Here is a 22,450-nt window from a genome sequence, read left to right as displayed (position 1 = left end):
ACCTGCACACAAAGCATGCGCCACAAACAAACTGCAAACATATACTCAAATACATGCACACACACTTGCCTATGTATACACGACCAAAATTCTCTACATGCTTGCCTTTGGCAGCCCAATATAATGGGAGCTACTGCATTTTGTCAGTTTTGGTACCAACAGTAGGCAATAACCAGATTATGCCTTGTATATTAAAGGGGATGTCTGGGAATTAATGAAAATACTTAAATATTACTTTATTATTACTTTATTAATATTAAATATTACTTTATTAGAACTATATTCCAAATACTGTTCCTTTAGTTAGAATGGCTTGTTTTGTCTAGGGAGGAATTATCAGAAGAAATATTAGTACACACAAAACCTGTACTAATCACACAGCAGGACAAGTTACTTCAGAACACTGAGATGAAGAGCTGCCTCAGCCTCCTGTCTGCTCTGCTTGTCAGGGATTATCATCAGGAATACAACGGATAAGATATTCATCTAAATCTCTGTAGGAATGGAGTTCATGAGGAGACATGAAGTACAGAGACGAGGGACAGGACAGACTGGTAATGGAGACTGCATACAAGTGCTGCTGCTCATCAGCCACATCCCCACCCTCCTCTCTGTACTTCATGTCTCCTTTATGAGCTCCATTCCTACAGAGATTCAAATAAAGATCTTATCAGATGTATTCAGGACCATAATCCCTGACAAGTAGAAGAGAAGGATGAGGCAGTTCTTTGATTTAGAGTTGATTAGGAACTTGCCCTCCTGTGGGATTAGATAAATCACTGCAAAAGGTGCATCATATTGATATGCAACTAACAATGCTGGCTAATCCCTCAGGCTGATGTTAAATACTGAGACTTTAGCCAATGTATTCCAGTCAGGAACACAACGGGGACCTTTTGCACCACCATCAAGGTATCTGTGTGGCATGGGTCCTACCACTAGACTACCTATGGTGTGTGAACATGGTCCGTATTGTCAGTTGCATATCATTGTGGTGCACCTTTTGCTGTGATTTATGTATTTGTATATTTTCATCCACACACTACTCCATCTTGGGTAGGATGCCATTGTGGTGCATGTGGTCCGCTGCCGACATCCTCCATTGTATGCATTTGTTGCTGGGGATTTCCGCTAGCAACGGATCAGGAATTGCTCCCCCGGTTATAAACCTGCTACAGTGTTTAGGGTTATTGAGCATTTCCTCCCATTTAGGCCACTTTATTTTAGTGATTTTCCTGTGTGATTAGGACAGGTTTTGTGTGTACTAATAGGACGGCGGCCATTTTATGTCCCCTAATGATTGCTCCGTAGACAAAACAAGCCATTATAACTAATGAAAGGTATTTGGGAATATTTTTCTAATAAATAAATATTTAAGTATTTTAATTTTCTTAATTCCCAGAGAGCCTCTTTAATTTCTCAGTATGGTCTTATTCTTTAAGCTAATTGCAATAACTACTATATCTTTCTGACCATTCAGCAGGCACCCCAATACTGTGCTTGCTGTGCTCCCCTATGCCCACAAATACAATGTTGTTATATTGGCACTAGTAATGTTGTCCTTCCTATAGTGTTCCAGTTGTAATAATGCTCCCCTACAAAAAAATAAAAAATGCTAACCTGATTCCCATTCCCTGTTGTTATTTGCGGTGCTTGCCACAGGCTTCTTCTTCCCTGCTCTCTGAGATACCTGTGTTCCCACACATGCAATCACAATGCTGTCATCGCTGATTTCCTTCTGCTACCTTCTATGCCATTCACACACTCTCGTAAGCTTTAGGCCTGTAAAGGTAAATTACAGGGAATGGAGCCTTCGACAACTGTCTCCTACCATGGTATTCGATTCTCTCACTGTCCTAAGGGCACCGGAGGCTCACCTAGCAGACCTGCCCAGCCACAGGCATGGTACTTATGTACCTGTTGCTCACAGTGTTAATTAATGCTGCGCGGGTCAGGTTTTTATGTACCTGGCCAGCGGCCATGAGAAGGTTGTCTGCAGCTAGCCACCCTCTGGACAGTGACCCACCGGGCAGTTTTCCTTAGGGTCTATGGCTAGTCCTACCCTTCTAGCAAGATATTGTTCCTTTAAAGTTTCTTCACGCGTGCAAAAACGTGGATTGATTCCAAATGAAATGTTCTCAAGCCAAAAGGAAAGTGTAGTTTCTTGAGAAAGTTAATAGACCAAAACCATGTTCATTAGATTAAAGAAATTTAGCAAAAGGTCTGCTAAATAATTATAGCTTTTATCTGCGCTGGAACAAAACATTTAACAAGGTTTAGGATGTTTGTTTTCTACTTAGATTCACCTTTTGTTAGTTTATAATCCGAATTTCTGGCTTGTTGGTGATGTTTGCCGTTACAGTGGGGACTGTAGATTAATCATATTATTCCTTTCTAGGACTAAACAGAAAACTGATGAATAATTTTGTTTTTTTTCCCCCAGCATTAATTAATTATATTCGACCAGTGTTTGTTTCCCGCTCTGATCAAGATTCTAGGAAAAAAACTGTAGAAGAAATCAGGCGACGAGCCCAGTCAAATGGTATTTGGCCACAGGTATGATGAATGTATAAATTGTATTTTTGATTAGAGCTAGCAGGCTCGGGGTTTAAGTGAATTACGTAATGGATTCCGTTCTCACAGAATCCATTGCGTAATTCAATGCCAGCATGCTACATAATACAAGTGTATGGCCAGCCCTGAGGCTTCCCTTCTGCTGGCCATACACTTGTATTATGATGGCATGCAAAACCTCTAAAGGCATTCTGTGTGGAATGCCGACATTGAATTACGTTATGGATTGTGTGAGAAGGGAATCCATTACGTAATTCACTTAAACCCCGAACCCAAACTCGAACCTATTTTATTTGAAACCATTTTCTACCTTTTGAAAGAAAAGTGTGATACTCTAGATCAGTGTTTCCCAACCAGTGTGCCTCCAGCTGTTGCAAAACTACAACTCCCAGCATGCCTGGACAGCCTTTGGCTGTGCGGGCATGCTGGGAGTTGTAGTTTTGCAACAGCTGGAGGCACACTGGTTGGGAAACACTGCTCTAGATAAACCCTTTAAGGATTCCATGGTGCCCATTGAAATGAGTAGGCCTTCCATATCATGCACGGACATCTTTGATCCTATGAGAAATGCTGTTTGTTGCAGAAGTATTCTCTGGCTATAGACCAGGGTTCTTAACCAGAAACTCCTCTGTTAACTCAAGATTTATTAATAGCATATTTGAAAATAGGTTTTCGGCATCAGATATAGTTACATATATGCACAGACTCCACTACGTGACTTATTAACCCCTCCAGAATGTACTTCTGTTAGAAAGGTTCCTTTTTTCTCCTGATGGGATTGGATCCCATTATTGACATTGACAGCTCCTCCATGGCTTTTCTACCCTTTCTATTTCATTCTAAGATGGAGATTACTGATCATTATGCTTTATTCTGCTTTCTAAGAGAAGACACATATGGTGTTCTTCAGACTCTTGAGATCAGTAATGAAGACTGCTAAGTACCGATAGCTCCCCCTATTTGATATGATAGGTTTAACACATTTTTACTTTTTCCTTGTTTAAAGGTAATGATCTTCCCAGAAGGAACATGCACCAACAGATCCTGTCTGATTACCTTCAAACCTGGTAGGATATGAGATTGTATGGAATATGTCAGGCTATGTGTATAATTGTCTGGTGTGATGTAGTAATGCATAACTATAAACCATAAATCTGCCTATGCCAGGTAAAATGATTTGGTTTACCATGTTCACATGAGTGATATATTGGTGATATTTACACTACTTTATGTTACTCTGTACTCATTGTATGCTTTGGATACTTCACTCACTCCAGCTGCCTGTTTGCTCACGTGTGTCCTTTGATGTCCATTTGTGACGTTTCCCTCTATACCAATCCATTGTAAGACACTTCTGGTGCTCTTGTTTTCCGTGTACACAGTGAAAGTTGATATAGGAGAACAAAAGCTTGTTGTGCAGAACTGTTCCATTAACCACTTAAAGAGGACCGGTAACTTCTCCTGATATGTCTGTTTTAGCTGCTGCTTTCCCTATGTTATAAATTTCTGGATCATGTATTTTTATGACTTTATTTTTTACCATTAGTTTATTATTCCTGCAAGAATTTATGACTGGATTACTGGAAGTTTGTATTGAAGGTCCAGATGAATGTTACAGGTTGGGGCTGTGTCCCTTCACAGTTTGACACTGGCAGCACAGATTGGATAATTTTGGACTATACAAAGACACACCCTCTACTGGAAACAGCCAGCTGTACCTTCACAGCGAAATTTTAGCAGGAATAGTAAAGGAATGGTACAAGATACAGTTAAAAGAATATATGCTTCAGAATTCTGGTTACAAGAGGAATACAAGTACTATATTTTCACTTTATAAGACGCACCTAGGTTTTAGAAAAGGGAAAAAAGGACACAATATTTTTCATCAAACCTCAGAACAGATTCCAAATCTTTATCAGACCCCCAAAATAGACCCCCAGTTTTCATCAAACTTCAGATCAGATCCCCATATCAGACCTCAGATCAGATCCCCATATCAAACCTCAGATCAGATCTCCATATCAGACCTCAGATCATATCCCCATATCAGACCTCAGATCATATCCCCATAGCAGACCTCAGATCATATCCCCATAGCAGACCTCAGATCATATCCCCATAGCAGACCTCAGATCATATCCCCATAGCAGACCTCAGATCATATCCCCATAGCAGACCTGAGATCATATCCCCATAGCAGACCTGAGATCAGATCCCCATAGCAGACCTCAGATCAGATCCCCATAGCAGTCCTCAGATCAGATCCCCATAGCAGTCCTCAGATCAGATCCCAATAGCAGTCCTCAGAGCAGAAACCCATATTAGACCTGAGATCAGAAACCCACATTAGACCTGAGATCAGATCCCCATATCAGACCACCATAACAAACCACAGATCACATCCCCATATGAAACTTAAGATCAAACCCCTGTATTGGATCAGACCCCCATGTCAGAGCTCTGATCAGACCCCCTTCAGAGCTCAGATTAGAGGTCCATCAGAGATGAAAATAAATAAATGAACTTACCTCTCCTGCTGCTCCGGTGGTCTCTACTGCAGTTACCACTCCTTGTTTCCAGGGTGCGCTGCCCTGTGACCTCACTGCATACGACGACAGATCATAGTGCGCACACTATGTCTTCACGCTGTATGCAGTCAGGACAGTGCAGCAAGGTGCCTGGAAAAAGACCAGGGAGCCGTGAGTACAGCCAGCTCTATATGCACCACTCTCCATGCCTCCTGCGTACCAGTGAGTGCTTTTACTAGTGAGCACATCCTTTATGATATGTCTGGTCATCATGTTTTTAACTTATTGTAAACCTCTATTTAAACCCAGCGCCTCTAGTTTTTGTTTTTTTTACTTTTTAGATATTTAAACTTTGATCAGTATAAAAACTTAAAACTGTCATAGACCCTTGCAGTGTACCTAATGGACATATAGGAAATGTTTCTATTCTCTAAAACACAAAATAGCATGGATGGTACAGTGCAGTACAGATCTGGTATGAACAGTAGTGTTAATGTTTAGAGCTTTTTTGATTAAATTAAACTGACTGTGTCTACAGCTTCCCCTAGTTGAAATAACAGAATCATCAGCACAAATAGACAGAATCGTTTTACCATGTTGGCATTTTTTTTCTGCCTCTCAATCCTGGCACAAAAATATGATGATGAGGAAAGACTAACTGTTGAATGGAGCCTGTAAATAATCCGCAGTTTAATCTGCGGGATTGGTTTCTGATAAAGCCTGTCATTCGTTTGATGTTTTTTCACTGTCAAAAAACATGAAAGTAATTATATGAGAATCACTTTTCAGGGCACCTTTTTATGACCCTTAACTCTTTAAAGGAACATAAAGTTTAAAACTAAACAAAATTAAAAACAAAATACAATGGAGACCTGACATGCTAGTGTGTTTCACTTCTTCCTGTTCTGTCCTATGTTCTAATACAGAACAGAAAAAAACCACCACCCATGTTCTTCCCACCTTTTCCTCCTGCATGTAGTGATGGAAATAGTTTGGAAAGAAGGTTGGGCCTATTTTAGCTCTCTGCAGTGGTCAAGCATCAGGTGCAGGCAGGGCTGTTTCCATCGGTTCTACAGACTCGAATGGAGCAGCGGTAGAGCATGAAGGGGGCTTGTTTATTGCCGGAGGGAGAGGGGGAAGAATGGCAGCAACGTTTGGTACTACTTACCTCTTGAAGAATAAAGGATGAGGCATCATGAAAACAAACTTGCCCACAATGTTTCCCCTGACTGTAGACGTTGTGAGACAAGCTGCCCCCAACCACAGTATATAACGTAGTGTTTATGGCTAGCTGCATGTATTGTTCTGCGCCTCTGTATGTCCGTTTTGCAACAAAGTCCACAAAATGTGCAACACATGCCCACTGAAGTCAATGGGTTTGCAAAGAATGTGGCTGTAACAGAGACCACATCTGTATTTTGTGGATCCGCGATTTTCAGACTGCAAAATGGATACAGTCATGTGCATGGGGCCTAAAGGTTTTTGTTAGAAAGCTCGGAAATGTATCATCCCTCAACACCACTATTGTGGGGTAAAAGTCTCAAATTGTGGCGCACGACTTCTTGATATTCTGGCCGCTTTTCTAGAGTGGCAAGAAAAGGGTGTGGGGCTTCCCAAAGCTTCATTTAGACGACCGGGCTCATTTAGACGACCGTAGTGTTTTGTGTTCTGCAATTTGTGGACCACACATGGTCGGTACTATGATAGAAATGCCTATTCTTGTCTGCTCTATTCTTGACTTGCTCTATCTTTCTTGCGGGGCCACGGAATGGAACTACAGAGGCCGACAGCACACCGTGCTAAATTGCGGAACGCATAACGACCCATTCATGCGGTCGTTTGAATGAGCCCTAACTAACTTATCAGAAGCTGGCTCAAGTTATATCTCAAGTCTAGCTGGGTTTATTGACATAATGGGGGGAAACAGATGCGCCTACTTTATAAAGTGGCATCTGCCTATAAAAAAATGGATGTGCATTACACTCCAGTGCACAGGGGGGCAAGACCAAAAAGGGATCAAGATATGTTTTGACATCAGTCTGACCTCTACAACCGGTACTGTACCTGATGAATAGATTGGGCCAACCATCAGATGTCTACTAGGTTTTAAAAAAAAATCCTTTTTATCCTTCATACATGAACTTTTGCCATGTTGTTTTTTACTTGCTATTACCCAATTAAAGCATGAATAATTCTGCATTCTTGGATGATTTCTTGGCTGAAGAAATATACAGGTTGGAGCAGCAGCCATGTGCTTCAAGGGATGCAGCATCCTAAACACACTTTCCTGAGTTGTACCTGTTTTTTGGTGAACATACTCATTTTATTGTGTCACATCTATCTCTGCAGACTTACTACATTGGAGTCCTTGTTATTGCAATTGTCTATTTTAATAAGTATAAAACGTTGTTGAAAAGCTTCTTTTTAATAGTATTTTATGCAGTACGTCCTATAGAAAGTTAATTGGACATTTTTGAATAACTGCTTTAAGAGTGACAAACTTGTGGCCATCATGGGGAAGGCAATTATGGCTGTTGTTCTTTTCATTGCATATATAAAATGTACTTTTATACAGGACTGAATACTCCACATATTTAGTGTAGCTGAAACTGCATTAATTTTTTTCAAAGGAGTTGTCTCATCACAGATAATGGGAGCATATCGCTGGGACCCACACCTATATCGAGAACAGAGCTCCAAAAGTGTTGGAAGGCGCTCTGCGCATGCGCAGCCGCCCTCCATTCACTTTCTATGGGACCGCCGGAAATAGCTGAGCGCTGGCTTGGCTATTTCTATTGGGCTCATAGAAGTGAATGGGAGTGGAGGCTGGTCATGCTCGGTGTGCTCCCATTCACCTCTGTGGGTGGTGGCAGGACCGGAGTCCTCCAGCCACCACCTTGTGGGGCTCCGTTCTCGATATAGGTGCAGATCCCTGCGGTATGCCCCCATTGTCTATAATGAGAAAAAAAACATCTTTAAAGGGTTTCTGTCACCAGAATTAACCCTATTAAACTGGCTGACATTAGCGATGTGCTAGTGTCAGCAGACCCTAACTCCTATTGATGCACAATTTGGGGGGCATTGCTCCTACTCCTAGAGGCTCCGTTCTCCCGCCTCAAGTCACGCCCTGCCGTCCTTGATTAACAGGGCCAGCGTTTTTCTACTCCTGTCGGCCCTGTGTGCTAGATAAATCTCGTGCCTGTGCAGTCCCATTTACCCAGCACACAGGGCTGTCAGGAGGAGATGAACACTGCCTGGCCCTGTTAATCAATCAAGGACGGCAGGGCGCGACCTGATGTGGGAGAACAGAGCCTCTAGGAGCAGGAGAAACTTGTGTCGTCGTCGTCCCCCCCCCCGCTGCTAGAGGCTAGTTTGCATATCATCAAAGTTAAAATTGTGCAGTAACCAGGGCATCCATAAGAATAGGAGTTAGGGTCTGCTGACATTAGCACATGGCTAATGTCAGCCAGTTTAATAAGGTTAATTCTGGTGACAGAAACCCTTTAAGTCTTCTACTTTCATAGTTTTTGAGATGAACACCTCAAGGTTAAATAAACTATTACCATGTTATAGAAAGAGCACTTATATTGTATCGATTCCGTGTGTTCCATGTACAGTAATATAAATACCTTGGCCCCTTCCTATTCCTTTGTATGTTTGTGCATTATATAGCACTCCTAGTCAGCGTGCAGGATCTAGACCCGGTTAACAATTAGTAGGTCCATCCCACCGTGGATATGAAGTCTGACCCATGTGTATGGCAAGTCTTGGAAATGCTGAGTAGATCAGGCTGAGCTTCGACAAGTGGACACAAGACCTGAGTCATGATAAAATTAATCTTCTTTAGAAAATCAAATATCTTGCTCCAAGGTGATACTTTGGACTAACTTTGACCTTTTGGAAGCATGAATGATGCCTGCTTTATTTTAGAACATATGGTGTAAAAAGTAGGGTTATTATTTTTTTGAATATTAAGTAACGGCCAGCTGTATGCACATGACTGTGGTGATGAACAGGTCCTAGGGGCCATTTTACACTGGAACTACGGGAATAGGGATCACAAAGTAATCTTGATTGTGCAGCCATATCAGACTTTCTTGACGCCTTGACATCAACTCAGGTTAGAAATAAAAGATTTTGTATAAAGAGGTGAGACCTATGATTTAGCCCAAGAATTGGTTTCACATATGAAGATGATTGCTTTACTATAAACACTTAAAGGGAGTCTTTCACGCAGATTCACCCTATTAACCTAATAACAGTGTTATGTCCACGGCATCCCCCCTATTAAAACTGTGCTTACCATTTGTTCCTTGCGATCATCGTTCTGCAGAAAAACACTTTTAATCCGCATGCAAATGAGGCTGTAAAGGTGCCCAGGGGCGTCGTTACAGCTGCCAGTGCCCAGGCCCCTGGGTCATTTTCAAACAAAGCGCAAGGTAAACTGTGATGCCCCGGCCCGACTGTGCTCATTCAATGTGCACGCGCCGATATAGAGTTCATCAGTGCATGCGCGGGATTACGGACGGGAGGAGGGAGGTTAGAGCAGAGACTAAGGGCGGGCAGACGCGGCGGAGGGGGAGTGGCTTCGTATGAAAATGACCCAGGGGCCTGGGCACCGGCCGTTGTAATGCCGCCCCTGGGCACCTTCACAGCCTCATTTGCATGTGGATTAGAAGTGTTTTTCTGCAGAACGATAATAGCAAGGAACAAATGGGAAGCACAGTTTGAATAGGGGGGATGCCGTGGACATAACACTGTTACTAGGTTAATAGGGTGAATCTGCATGAAAGACTCCCTTTAAAGGGAACCTGTCATCAACTTTATGTTGACCTCACTGAGGGCAACATAAATTAGAGACAGCAATGCTGATTTCAACAGTGTGTCAATCATGAGCTAAAAGTAAGTAGTTGCTGAGAACCAGCATCATAGTCATTGCAGCACAGGCCTTAAGAAGAGTCAAATCTACCTGAGAAGAGTCCTGGTTATTCATAATCTCCTGCTCTCTCACCCATCTGCTGATGATTGGGTAGAAGACTGTCAGTCATCAGCAGGTGGGCAGGGAGAGCAGGAATTCATGAATAACCATGACTCTTCTCAGGTGGCCGGGACTCTTTTCCAGGCCCAGTCTGCAATGATTGTGATGTTGGTTCTCGGCAACCATTTACTTTTAACTTATAAATGACAGACCGCTGAAATCAACTCACCTGTCTCTACTTTATTTTTGTGGGACTGCTGGATGTAGGTGAGCACTGTACTCGCCCATCTCCAGCAGTCCCATAGAGATTGAATGGAGAGGCAGTGTGCATGTTCAATCAACTGCTTCTTTCATTTCTTAAAGGGATTGTCCATTTTCAAGCTACTGTTGACCAACTTGTATGTAAGATGATTATATGGCACTTACTGATGTAGCCTTTGTTAATTTTCTGTGCCATTTGCTAGATTTTATAAGCCATGTCCCTTTGTTAGTGAAATCGTCTGTGCTATCTGCATAGAGAGGCACTGTCTATAAAATGACCACTGATGCAGTTTATTTAAATAGAGGTGTCACGGACGTTCCCGTGGCAGGTACCAAGAGATCGGAGAGACTGGCAACTCGTGGGTTAAATTGACAAGTTCACTGTGGAGCTTATTGTGTCTGTGTTTTGGTGAATGCCACACCCCTTGCTTCAGGTGTTGCTTGTGGATTTTCCTTTCCCATAAGTAGCCGCTTCTCACTCTTGGAGGTGCGGTTGATAGATTTTGTTCCTGCCTTCTAACTATCTGGTCGGTTGTACTCTGTGGTGCTTCTGGAGTTGCCAGTTTTCTATTTTCAGCTAAGTCTTTTCTTATTGTTTTGTGTTTGTTATATTCCCTGTTGTTTGTATTTGGGCCTGAAACAGAGACTTCCATTCGTCCATCTGGGGAGGAATGGGTTGTCTTTGGTCCTAACCTTATTCCAGGGCCTTATAGGGATATAAGGGCCTAGGTATACAGCATATGAATATTTCTACCTTCAAGGTCTATTCATATTGTTAGGTAGTCAGGGCCCGGATTAGGGTTGTTTAGGAGGTGACCTGTTTCTTCCCTAGTTTCCAGGACCAGTTACTGTTCCCCTTCCCTCCTGTGTTCAGTGTGGAGTTTACCCCCCACACTGATCGTGACAGGAGAATACTCAGTATTGTATATTAGAATGGAGGAGGCAGAGTGATGTGTCTGGTCACATGTCCCTCCATCCGTGGCCATTTTCTGAACAGGAAATCACAAAAGACTTGCCAGCACGGGGGCATACCTTATTAAATATATAAAATGGTGGAGAATATCAACAGGCTATATTAGTAAGTGCCATATAGTCATCCTACAAACACACTGATTAACAGTAGCCAGAAAGTGGCCCACGCCTTTAAGTACAGGATCCCTCATTCCTGTAGATAGAGGATAACTTCATATTTTTGGAATACTACTTTTAACCATTATATCCCTTGCAAAGGGACCCTTTCACCACCTTCACCCAACACTCAGTGCAGAGTATTTGTTGGGTTCCTTGCTAATCCCCCAAAAATATAAATGTATACAACTATTATAGTCTTACCCAGTTGGATTGTTTAATATATAATATATAAATATTTTTAATCATACTCTGTATTTTTATCTCCTTTTTGTTCAGGTGCATTTATTCCTGGGGTCCCTGTACAACCAGTAGTTTTGAGGTACCCCAACAAAATGGTAGGTCATCTTCCTTCCTATAATATAATGTATTCTTGCCTTTCTACCATGCTGTCAGAAACCTGAATCTCTCTCAAATAACAAGTGCTATAAATATGGAAGAGTGAGATGTGAAGAGCATAACAGACATATTTGCTTCCACAAAACACACAAACTACTGTAGATAATTAAAAAAAAAATCCCATTTATTCTACATATGCCTAACCTCACCATAAATAACCGGTGCATTTTCTAGATTGGTTTCTGCAGTAAAGAGATGGTAAGTCTAGTAAAATATCAAAAGGAAACCTCTCTGTATTTTTTTTGCTCCTAAACCACCACTATGCCTTATTACATGAAGCGATTATATATCTAAACATGATCCTATGTGCTAAATCCAATAAAAGAAAATCTCAGGTATCACCTTATAAAATTCTGCACGCTATATGTAAATATTACCACTGAAGAGTCACATAGGCAGAGTCCAGGTCAGGAGACACTCCTCCTGGCTTGACTGGCTTTCCCCAGACTGCAGCCTCCAGTCTAATCTCATGTATGCACCATTGCCATGTTCTACCTGGACATGCACAGTGCAGCAAGGGTTTTGCCCCTGGTTTAACCACTCTACTACTTTCTCAAGGTAGTGTAGAGCAATTATGGCAAGAGAGAAAAAAAGAGAGAGGCGCTCATAGGGTAGTAAGCGATGATACGCAGATAAATGGATTGAGTTTGCCCACCTTTGGGTGTTGTGCAGGTGTACGCGCACAACAGGTTTAGACACACAATAGGTCGGGAGGGTGAGGGAGGTCCGTGCTGCCGGTACCCGTTCAATCCCTTTGGATGGAGTTGCCAGAAACTCCTTGGGATTGTTGAGGGCGAGAAGAGTGATTTGTGTCTGAAAACACACGATAGGGTACCTCTTTGGCGCACAGGGACGACCACAGTTTCAAGGTTTTTTGGTATAAATAATATTTATTGTTCAGTTGACAGCGCGTTTCGGAGTTTATAACTCCTTTATCAAGTCTGGGGACTCCTGCTGTAGTAGCTGATGCTGCATCTGGCGTCCCCAGCATCAGCTACTACAGCAGGAGTCCCCAGACTTGATAAAGGAGTTATAAACTCCGAAACGCGCTGTCAACTGAACAATAAATATTATTTATACCAAAAAACCTTGAAACTGTGGTCGTCCCTGTGCGCCAAAGAGGTACCCTATCGCGTGTTTTCAGACACAAATCACTCTTCAAGGTAGTGTAGAGGGATGATTGAGATGGAGGACAGTGCATGCGCAGTACACCTCACTGCACTGCGCATGCCCAGGTGGTACGTGTCAGTAGTGCATATGCAAGATTAGGTGAGAGTTGGTAGTGATGTACAGCAGTCAAGAGGTGCCAGTCAAGTCAGTGAAGGTGGAATTAGAGCTGAGACTGCATGACGTTCCTGATCTGGACACAACCAATATTACTCTTTGCATGGTAATTTAGATACAGTGTGGAGTATTTTCAAAGTGATAACTGAGAGTTAAGTTAATTGGATTTAGCATACAGGAACAAGTTAGGAAACATGAGCTTTAGGTAGCTGTCTAAGAGACAACAAAGTTTGCTGATAGAATCCCTTTAATGGACCAACCACTGATGAGCAAGTTCTACCCAGGTACAGCAGGTGTTACATTTCTTAAGATGTGTAATATTACAGTGTATTCACCTGCTGCATGTATCTTATGTTCGGATGGGAATATTTCTTCTGTATAAAGCTTCTCATGAAATGGACAGTAACCCTGTTATGTATGATTAGATTAGATTTGTACCATCTGGGTGGGTAGGACAACTGGCAGAAATCCCCGTGGTCTCTGAGTCAGTATTTGACTTGAGAAATAAATAAAGAAAAGTCGTTTAGCATTAGGGACTGTATAATCCCCTGACTGTATTGCATCTTGTTTACGAAGCTCATAGCTGCAAAGAGCGAGCTCGAGCCTTTCCCCGGAGCAGCACTCTTATTACCACGGGCTTAACTCCTTCCATTCTAGTGGCTTCTTTTTGGCCATTGTGTGTGGCAGATGGGATCATCTTACACAGAACAGCACACAGTCCTTAAGTCGGCTAAAGGCCTGTCTTCTGATATTTGCTTTGTAGTGGTTCACACACTGCATATATAGAGAATGCTACACAGCAATCACAGGGTCTGTTTATTTCTCACACAAGTGGATCCTGCTAGATGGCTTCTTTTCCAGGATCCAGCTTATAGTGTGGGCTTTCATTCTCAGAAATAGAATCCTCAGTGCTAGGCAAAAGAGCTTGCATACTAGACCAATGGTGTTTATTACCACTGCCGTCACTTCTTTAGGTTCTGATCAGTATAATTGATTAATTATGTGAGGACAACTGTAAAGTCATGAGATGCCTGAATGCCTCCTGGCTTATGGGATTTAACATCGTATAATGGAGCACCGTAGCTTAGTGGTTCTGTCATTTCTTCCTTTGTCTTGCATAGAATGTGTGATTCCCTCTATATTAGTGTTTTATGACATTTGAGATGCCGTTATAAACAGTTGTCGCTTAGTTTCTGGCTAAAAAAAAAAATTGCTGTAAAATAAACAATACTCAGTGCTATTTGCAACTTCCTTGGTAGCAAGTAGCTCCCAAGTGTGCAGCTTACAGTCTGAGCTGAAGATGGAAGACAGAAGAAAATGGAAGAGGAGACGCTGAAGCTCGCTGTCCTGGGCAAGTATCCTGAGAATCCTCCTGCATCCACAACATACAGACCTCCAATGCAGCGCTACAAGGCACCAGAGGTCGGGCACGCCAGCCACCGTCATTATGAAGCAGCACAGTAAGAAGGAGAGGGAGGGAAAAGAGAACGGGCTGGCGATGCGTGCCAAGCAAGATGGCGCAGGTGCGGGAGAGAAAGCTGCAGAGATCGCAGCGCACCTGGAGAAATTTACCAGACGGGCTCCTACAAGCACCCTAACAATCCTTGAGAAGACAGAGGGCGGAAGCTGGGCAATGGGTGTACTCAACTCTTGGTACGACCACAGGCAGCATGGCGGATCGGGGAGCAGAGGGAGAGATTATAGCAAGCATGGCAGATGAAGAGGGAGAAAGTACTGGAAAGACTACACAGGAAGCTACCAAACCCACAATCACAGATGTGTTTAAAGCAATCACTAACTGCAGCAAAGCACTTATCTCCCTTAATACACAAATGGGGAGCTTACAAGAAAATATGTCTTTTATTAGGCACAATCTCAGGAAGGTCTCAGAGAGAATTAAAGAAGTGGAAGATCAGGTCAGCTGCTTGGAATATAGTGTCTCCTTTAAGAAAAGACCTAGGAAAAGTCACCCATGATGTCTCTTATCTACTGAACAAGGCGGATGATTTAGAAAACAGACTCCGCAGAAATAATTTGCGACTTTTGGGTTTTACCGAAAAATTGGAAGGAACAAATGCTGCAGTTTTCTTCGGGCAGTGGCTAATTGATAAATTTGGAAAGGACTCTCTGTCTAATATGTTTGCTATTGAAAGAGCTCACAGAGTGCCCTTCCGCTCACCACCACCAGGGGCCCCTCCACAAGACCTATCCTGATGAAGTTGCTGCATTTCATAGACAGAGTCGCCATCTTAAGAAAAGCAAGAGAACATGAGGATTTGTTAATAAATGGCAGAAAAGTGCTCCTATTCCTGGAAGTGCAGAAAAAACGGGCGAAATATGTTGAAGTGAAACGCCGCCTGAGGGAGTGTCAGCTACCATACACAATGTGATATCCTTCCAAGCTGAGAGTAGTGGCAAAAAGAAAGGTTCACATCTTTGATACGGCTAATGCAGCGGCACAATGGCTAGAAGCTACAAATCTACCAACGAACCTTGAGCCATCTTCGGGATCATCTCCAGATGCAGAAGAAAGGAACCAGATCTGGTGTCAGATGTACAGATACCTTGGACGATGAGTATAGAAACGGGACTGTGACATTAGTTTAAAAGGTCCCATGGAAACATGGGACTACTAGCTGAGGAGCCTTTATGGGGAAGGAACTACAGCAAAAAGTACTGTAATATGTTATAGATTATTGCACCAAGTTAAGTAAAATAGGATGCATATCTATTTTTTATGCAAGATAAGTCCGGGAGGAGAGTGTAATGAGAGCAGGAGTAGTTGGGAATTTTTATTCTGTATCTCAGGTAGTATATACACTCACGTTGCCTACAGTCGTTGGGTATATTTTGGTTTTTAGCCCAAATCCCCGCGTTGCAGAGGGGAATGTGTTTATGTAGATGCATTATGTTTGTACGTTTTGGGAAACCGCACCATGATTTAATTTAGAGGTAGTGAAAGATGTGTGGAATGGGGAGGGAGTCCAGGGAGTGATATCTGTGGGGTTTGATGATGGGGGTTAATGTAATAACCTGGAACGTGAGGGGTCTCAGGGACATATCCAAAAGATATGCAGTATTGAACTCCTTAAGACAATTCCAACAAGCCATTGTATGTTTATAAGAAACACATCTGACAATGGAATCCATAGCTACGTTGAATCGTGCATGGGTAGGGCAGTGTACTCTAGTCATGCTAGAAGGGTCAGTGTATTTATACACAAGCAGATCCCGTTTCAGTATACTAAGACAGACAAACATAGACCCTAACGGTCGCTATGTATGCCTGCAATGCACAGTATTTCAATCAACACTTGTAATAGTGGCGATATATATCCCACCCCCATATACAGGTACTGAAACAAGTATTGGCGTTTATGGCTGCGTCTCCAGATGTCCCCCCACTTATTGTTGGAGACTTTAATATGGTTCTCCATTATAACATAGATAGGCGCCATGAGGTCGCTAATCCTGGGGAAGTACTAATATCCAATATGGCAAAGGTATTTATGGAAGCAGCACATTTGGAGAATTCGGAATCCTAAAGTTAGACAATTGTCCTGTCATTCTAGCTCTCATAATACATTATCATGAATCGACCTAGCAGTAGGTAACCAACAGATACTAAGACTTGTACGGACAGTGGTGTCCAGAAGTCTTTCCGACCCCATTAGGGTTGAATTGAGCTTGGATTCTGCATCTAGGAGAGATAGAGGTCTGTGGAGGCTAAACCCTTTCTGGCTAACTATATTACATGATGAGGTGTGAGTTCATGTCAATTAACATTGGGTCAACATCAATGGGGGTAGTGTGGGACACATTCAAGGCTTTTGTTAGAGCAATGGTCATTAAACCTATTCAAAGGCATAAATCCAAAAGTAGGGAATTGACACAAGAATTGAAGTCTAGAGTCACTGACACGGAATGTAAATATGTAGAAAGTACTACAGATGTGAACTGGTCTAACCGGTCTAATACGTACTGATCCCAAAGTGACAGGTCTAGTATATGGAATTATAGAAGAGGAAATTGCACTCCATGCTGATGACATGCTGCTCTTTTTGGAGAAAATAGACCAGTCTATACATCATGAAATGAAGCTAATTGAAGATTTTGGTACCTATTCAGGTCTAACCAAAAATTGGGACAAATAAGTCATGCTTCCTCTGGACTCTGTACCGATATCGCTCCAGGATAAGATAGGCCCTCTACAAATAGCCAAAACTTTCAAATGCCTAGGAATACAGGTGTCATATAGATCACAAGACTACATAAATGTAAATTATATGTTGAAGAAAATAAAACGAGCGGCACTCACCACTGTGGACATGCTTTATTAAAGAAGAAGAGAGCTATACTAAACAGGCCCTCGAGTTGAAACAGCGTTTGGTAGAAACAGGTTACACTGAAAAAGTGTTGGAGAAGGTGGATGGATTCTCTCAGTATGATCTATTGGTTGGTAGAAAAAAAGAAAAAAGCCTCGGCAATAAACCTGCCAGAGGGTATAATGATCAGAAAAAGTTTGCATTCTCCTTTAAATATAGCCCGATGGCTGATGTGATACGTAAAGCCATATACAAAAATTGGGATATTTTGGGGGGGGATGCGGGTTTGTCAGGTTATATAGAACATAAACCTTTGATAACTTTTAGAAGAAGTCATACTATTAGAGATAAGATTGTCAGAAGCCGGTTCACAGGAGAGAAGAGAAGTAATTAGTTACGTGAGAGGATTCCCAAAGGCAATTTTAAATGTGGCAGTTGCTCTTTTTGCAAATATAATTCCCAGAAAAGAGTCCTAGAGTTTGGTGGGATACGTCAAAGGGTTGACAATATTATTACCTACAGGAGCACCTTTTGTAGTTTACCTGTTGATGTGTGGCTATTGCCGCTTTTATATAGGTGGATGGAGCAGGGCCATGACTGCCACCAGAACCTTCGTAAAGACCCTGGGAGCCGTTGCCAGGCCGAACAGGAGGGCTACAAACTGGATATGAAATGGATCCACTGCAAACCAGAGAAACCTCTGATGACTGACGCAGATGGTTACGTGAACATAAGCATCCTTGATGTCTATCGAGGACATATACTCCTTCTGTTCCATGGACACAATGACTGACCTCAGGGACTCCATCCGGAAGCTGCGGATGCAAAGAAAACGGTTGAGCGCCTTAAGGTCCATCCCCTCTTTTTTGGGAGTCACAAAGAGATTGGAGTAAAACCCCTGAAAATGGTGGACGACGCTTGAAGGAAGGTTTGTGTTTCTGATCCATGGCCGACTTGTCTCTTGGGGCTAGAAAAACTCAAAAAGGGGCGAAAAAAGGCTTCTGCATATTTTGACCTACTAGACCGCCCCCTGTTCTGTGGTAAATGCTTGCTCTTACCACCTGTAGTGTCTGAAATCTCGTCCAGGCATTTACCAAAAAGCCTGCTGCCGATAAAGGGGGGGGGCGTCAGGTTCCGCTTTGAAGCATTATCTGCCGCCCAGCAGGAGAGCCATAGGGTACGGTGAATAGCCACCAACAGGGCTGACGAATGAGCCATAAGCCTGGCCGCATACAAAGTTGCTTCACAAATATACGCACTGGCATGAGAGAGCTGCAGTGCCATATTTGCAAGTTCCCCTGTGGGGACTCCCGAGTCGAGACCCTGACTTGCCCACTCCCCCATAGCCTTGCTAACCCATGTAGAGGCAAATACCGGACGCCCCCAGGTACCAGTTACAGGGCGACAGCACCTCTGCCCTGCATACTCCCCCTCCATCAGAGACATCCTGGAGGGGCCCATCCTTGTAAGGACCAGCAACTTGGGGAGGGAAATGGAAGGGGGAGCACTTTGGAGCACTTTTTTTTTTTTTTTTAAATAATACTCTCCTGTCCGGGTCTTCTGCCCCCCTGGCTCCACCCAGATCACCACCTTTTGGTGTGCCGCCCCTTGGGGAGGTACGCTACACCGGAACAGAGGGGACCTGCGGTGGACGGCTGTGGTGATCTGAACGCTAGTGGGAAACAAAGGCTTTATAGGAACCTCTGGTCCTCCTTTGCTTCTGGAGAACGGGAAGGAGCAGGGGGTTTGGGGACCCCCTTGTTTCCAGTCTCCTGGGTGGGAGTGCAGGCAGTTGAAAAGACTGCCCGAGACTCCCGCTAGAAAAAGGAGAAAAATAAAAAATAAAAGAACAAAAATCAGCAGACCTCTCTGCCTCCTACAGACACTAAGCTAAAAGGTCAAGCCTGTGTCCCCCAATGATACGGATGAGAAATACAATTTTTTTTTTTTTATACAGCTTTCACAAATCTGCTGCTGTACATCCCAGGAAGCACCTCTCATACAGTACAGCTCCTCTGCACCTCTCCTTACCAGTGTTTAGTACTGTCACGTAAACTTGCAGAGAAGCTGGGCCTATTCTGTATTGTTACTGGTATGGTTAGCCATAGGTTAGTTTCTCTGCTTCACTGTCTGCATTGTGTGACCAGGCAGTCTGTGCCTCACCCACCATCCTGTTTAACTCCAACCTGTTCAACTATTCTCCATCTGGAAATGGATAGGACCAAAAGGAGATGTACCCTGATTTCTCTGACAAACTTCTACAATACTGCTTGTTTGAGTTTAGAGACTGGTATATACATTCATTTAGTTATATCATCCTCTGTGCTATACTTTTATATACTTGTGTTAATGTGGTGACCTCATCTTGGCTTGCATCTGATTTCCGCATTTACCAACTTTGCTGCAATTGGTAAAAAAAAATATTTATGTTTTAGTAGAAAAGTAGAAAACATAATTGCCGTCTGTCATAAAGATCTTACAATTACAGTGCTGGGTAGTGAACTTAATCTGAAATGCAAATATACCTTTCTGGCAGTGGAGAAAGAAAAACACAAACTCCTATCGCATTTGCAATTAGTTTACAAGTGCCAGTTAGGCGGTCCTGAGCCTGGCAAGTGCCGAGGCTCTCCTTAATAAACTCTGTCCCCTGCCTTTACAGTTCCTTTATATAGCCCATTTGCAGGGCAGAAAAGATCATTTTTTTGCAGTGGTGAAAACTGTCAAAACCAGAAACATTTATCACATATGCAAACCGTTTCCAAGTGCTCAGTGGATGGTCCTGGGCCTGGGGAACATGCGTACAATGTATGATCAATTTGTCTTTATCTTTTTTACATTTAATTTGGTCTTTGTGTTCATGTTTTCTCTAGGACACAATAACCTGGACATGGCAAGGACCAGGAGCGTAAGTTCTTTTTACCCTTTAATTTTGAAATTTTGAGATCATAATATAAAAATAAATAAAAAATATTCAGAGCATTGAGATAAGTACCTCTTTTAATGGGGACATTTCAGGTAATAGGCAAATATATAATAGGAAATTGCTGTTTTTAATGATTGCTGTATTACTTTTTCTTTTTCCCCCCCTTAGAATGGACATACTTTGGCTTACGTTATGTCAGTTCCACAATTATGTAGAAATAGAGGTAAGCAAGGTGGTTCTGCAAAGCATTTTTAATAAATGTCTGTAACTGATCAGGCTCAGTAAATACTGTCATTATTAGTGGTTGTCTTGCTGTATGTGCACTTGCACAAATGGTTCTAGCCTCAAAATAATTTAGCCTAATTAATGACTGCCCAAAACGTCAAACCACCTTACTCAGCTATTCATGTAAGGGCACAGGCTTGTCCCTGTACCCCAAAGGGACAAAAAATGATAAAGAAAATATATCAAAAAGTACTCTTTCTAGGCTTCACATAATTAATATGGTAATTATTCCAGCCCCTAATTGGGTGACGCAATTTATATCCTTCACGTTAACTAGAAAAATAAAAATTGGGCCCAAATGTATTTATCAATATTAGCAGCACTATTATTAATGTACGTGCCAAAATGGGTATGTGCTAAGAATATAGCTCCAAAAATGCAGAGGCCTTTGCAATTTCAGACCACTGCCACCTTGAGAGTGTCTAATATAAACCAATAGTATGACTCTGGTCTGAGTACTAGACGATTAACCGGACTGTCAATGTTATTAGCTGTCTAGTAGATAGGTTATAGTATGTCCACAGTAGATTGCCACTGTAAATCCACTGTTTTAGCTAAAAGTATCATCTCTTTTTTATGTATGGTATGAGATTTACACAAATTCTGCCATTAACAGTGATTAAGCTTATACTCCACCATCTATAAACGTTGCATTAGATATTTGTCAGCGGTACCATTATGAATAATAGCCCTAAGTTCAGTTTCCGGACCACTGGGCTGTATCAATAGATGTCAGAAAGCACACGTCAAAGCCGGCTCCTGATTGGCTCAGTGTGGCTGTTGATTCTGTTCAGCAGTCCTGGTCTTTTAAATGTGTCCCCTTATTTTTTATGTGGCAGAAAGGGATCCAGATAAAGGTGGGGGCAGCACTGGGTGGCACATACCACATTTAACTGATTATTGTATTATTTTATTTTTATCTCTGATCTGAGGTCTGCTTCACATGGGGGACTTATTAACATGTAGGTCTGATCTGAGGTTTGATTGGGAGTCTTATAAAAATTAAGCATCTGATCTAAAGTTTCATTGGTAGTCTGATCTGAGGTCTTAATAGGAGCCTTATTAACATTGGGGGTCTTATTAACATTGAGGGTCTGTTCTGAGATCTGAATAACATTGGGGGTCTGAGCTGAGGGCTGATGTGTCTTATGGGCAGGCGCCTCTTTTAGGTATATAGTGCTATGAAAAATGTAGCTAGTCCCACAAAGAACAAGCTCTCATACAGCCATGTCAACTGTAAAATAAAGTTATGGAAGGCAGAGAGGAGAAAACAAAAATGTTGCTGCAAAAATTTGCTATGTCCTGAAACTTTTTAAGTAGTTGGTGCTGAACTAGGAACCCCCACAAATTGCAGTTTTCAAGCTGCATACTGGTTCTACTTACCTCAGTATTTGTTTGCTTCAGACACCAAACATTCACTACCTGATTGATCAGTTTTTGGAGTAGACTGAGTTTTTCTGCCTCCTGAACTGAAGTTTAGATGAGATGTTTAATGGGTGTGCTTAGAGTCCACTGAATCTAGTTGTAATTGTGTCTTTCAGATGATAAAGGCACTTAAATTCAGTTGACATCTCTTCATTGATATCTCATTTTGTCTTTGGAATCTGTAGGTTGAGGGAGTGATAACCATGACTACCATAACTATTTTTGTATAATTCACAAACAGCAGGGGATGACTTGTTAGGAAGGATGCTCATAAGTAGTGGTAAGATCCACTCATGGCTCGCTCAATGTATATGCTGTATAAGATCCTAGCTCCTAGTAT

The 22,450-nt window shown here is 42.3% G+C and overlaps 1 protein-coding gene across 3 annotated transcripts in view; it reads left to right on the top strand.

The window, feature by feature from the left end:
- The window catches only part of LPCAT1 (lysophosphatidylcholine acyltransferase 1), a 125,854-nt gene that overhangs the window by 89,359 nt on the left and 14,045 nt on the right, over nucleotides 1–22,450 (top strand). For all 3 annotated transcript variants that reach the window (XM_044293446.1, XM_044293447.1, XM_044293445.1), the window contains 5 exons: nucleotides 2,444–2,556; nucleotides 3,581–3,641; nucleotides 11,749–11,807; nucleotides 20,348–20,382; nucleotides 20,569–20,623. In XM_044293446.1, the coding sequence (XP_044149381.1) occupies nucleotides 2,444–2,556; nucleotides 3,581–3,641; nucleotides 11,749–11,807; nucleotides 20,348–20,382; nucleotides 20,569–20,623 (323 nt within the window). The remainder of the gene's footprint in view (nucleotides 1–2,443; nucleotides 2,557–3,580; nucleotides 3,642–11,748; nucleotides 11,808–20,347; nucleotides 20,383–20,568; nucleotides 20,624–22,450) is intronic.

This window comes from Bufo gargarizans, chromosome 5 (assembly GCF_014858855.1).
Source record: "Bufo gargarizans isolate SCDJY-AF-19 chromosome 5, ASM1485885v1, whole genome shotgun sequence".
NCBI lineage: Eukaryota > Metazoa > Chordata > Amphibia > Anura > Bufonidae > Bufo > Bufo gargarizans.
This window is presented reverse-complemented; position numbering and strand designations above follow the sequence as displayed.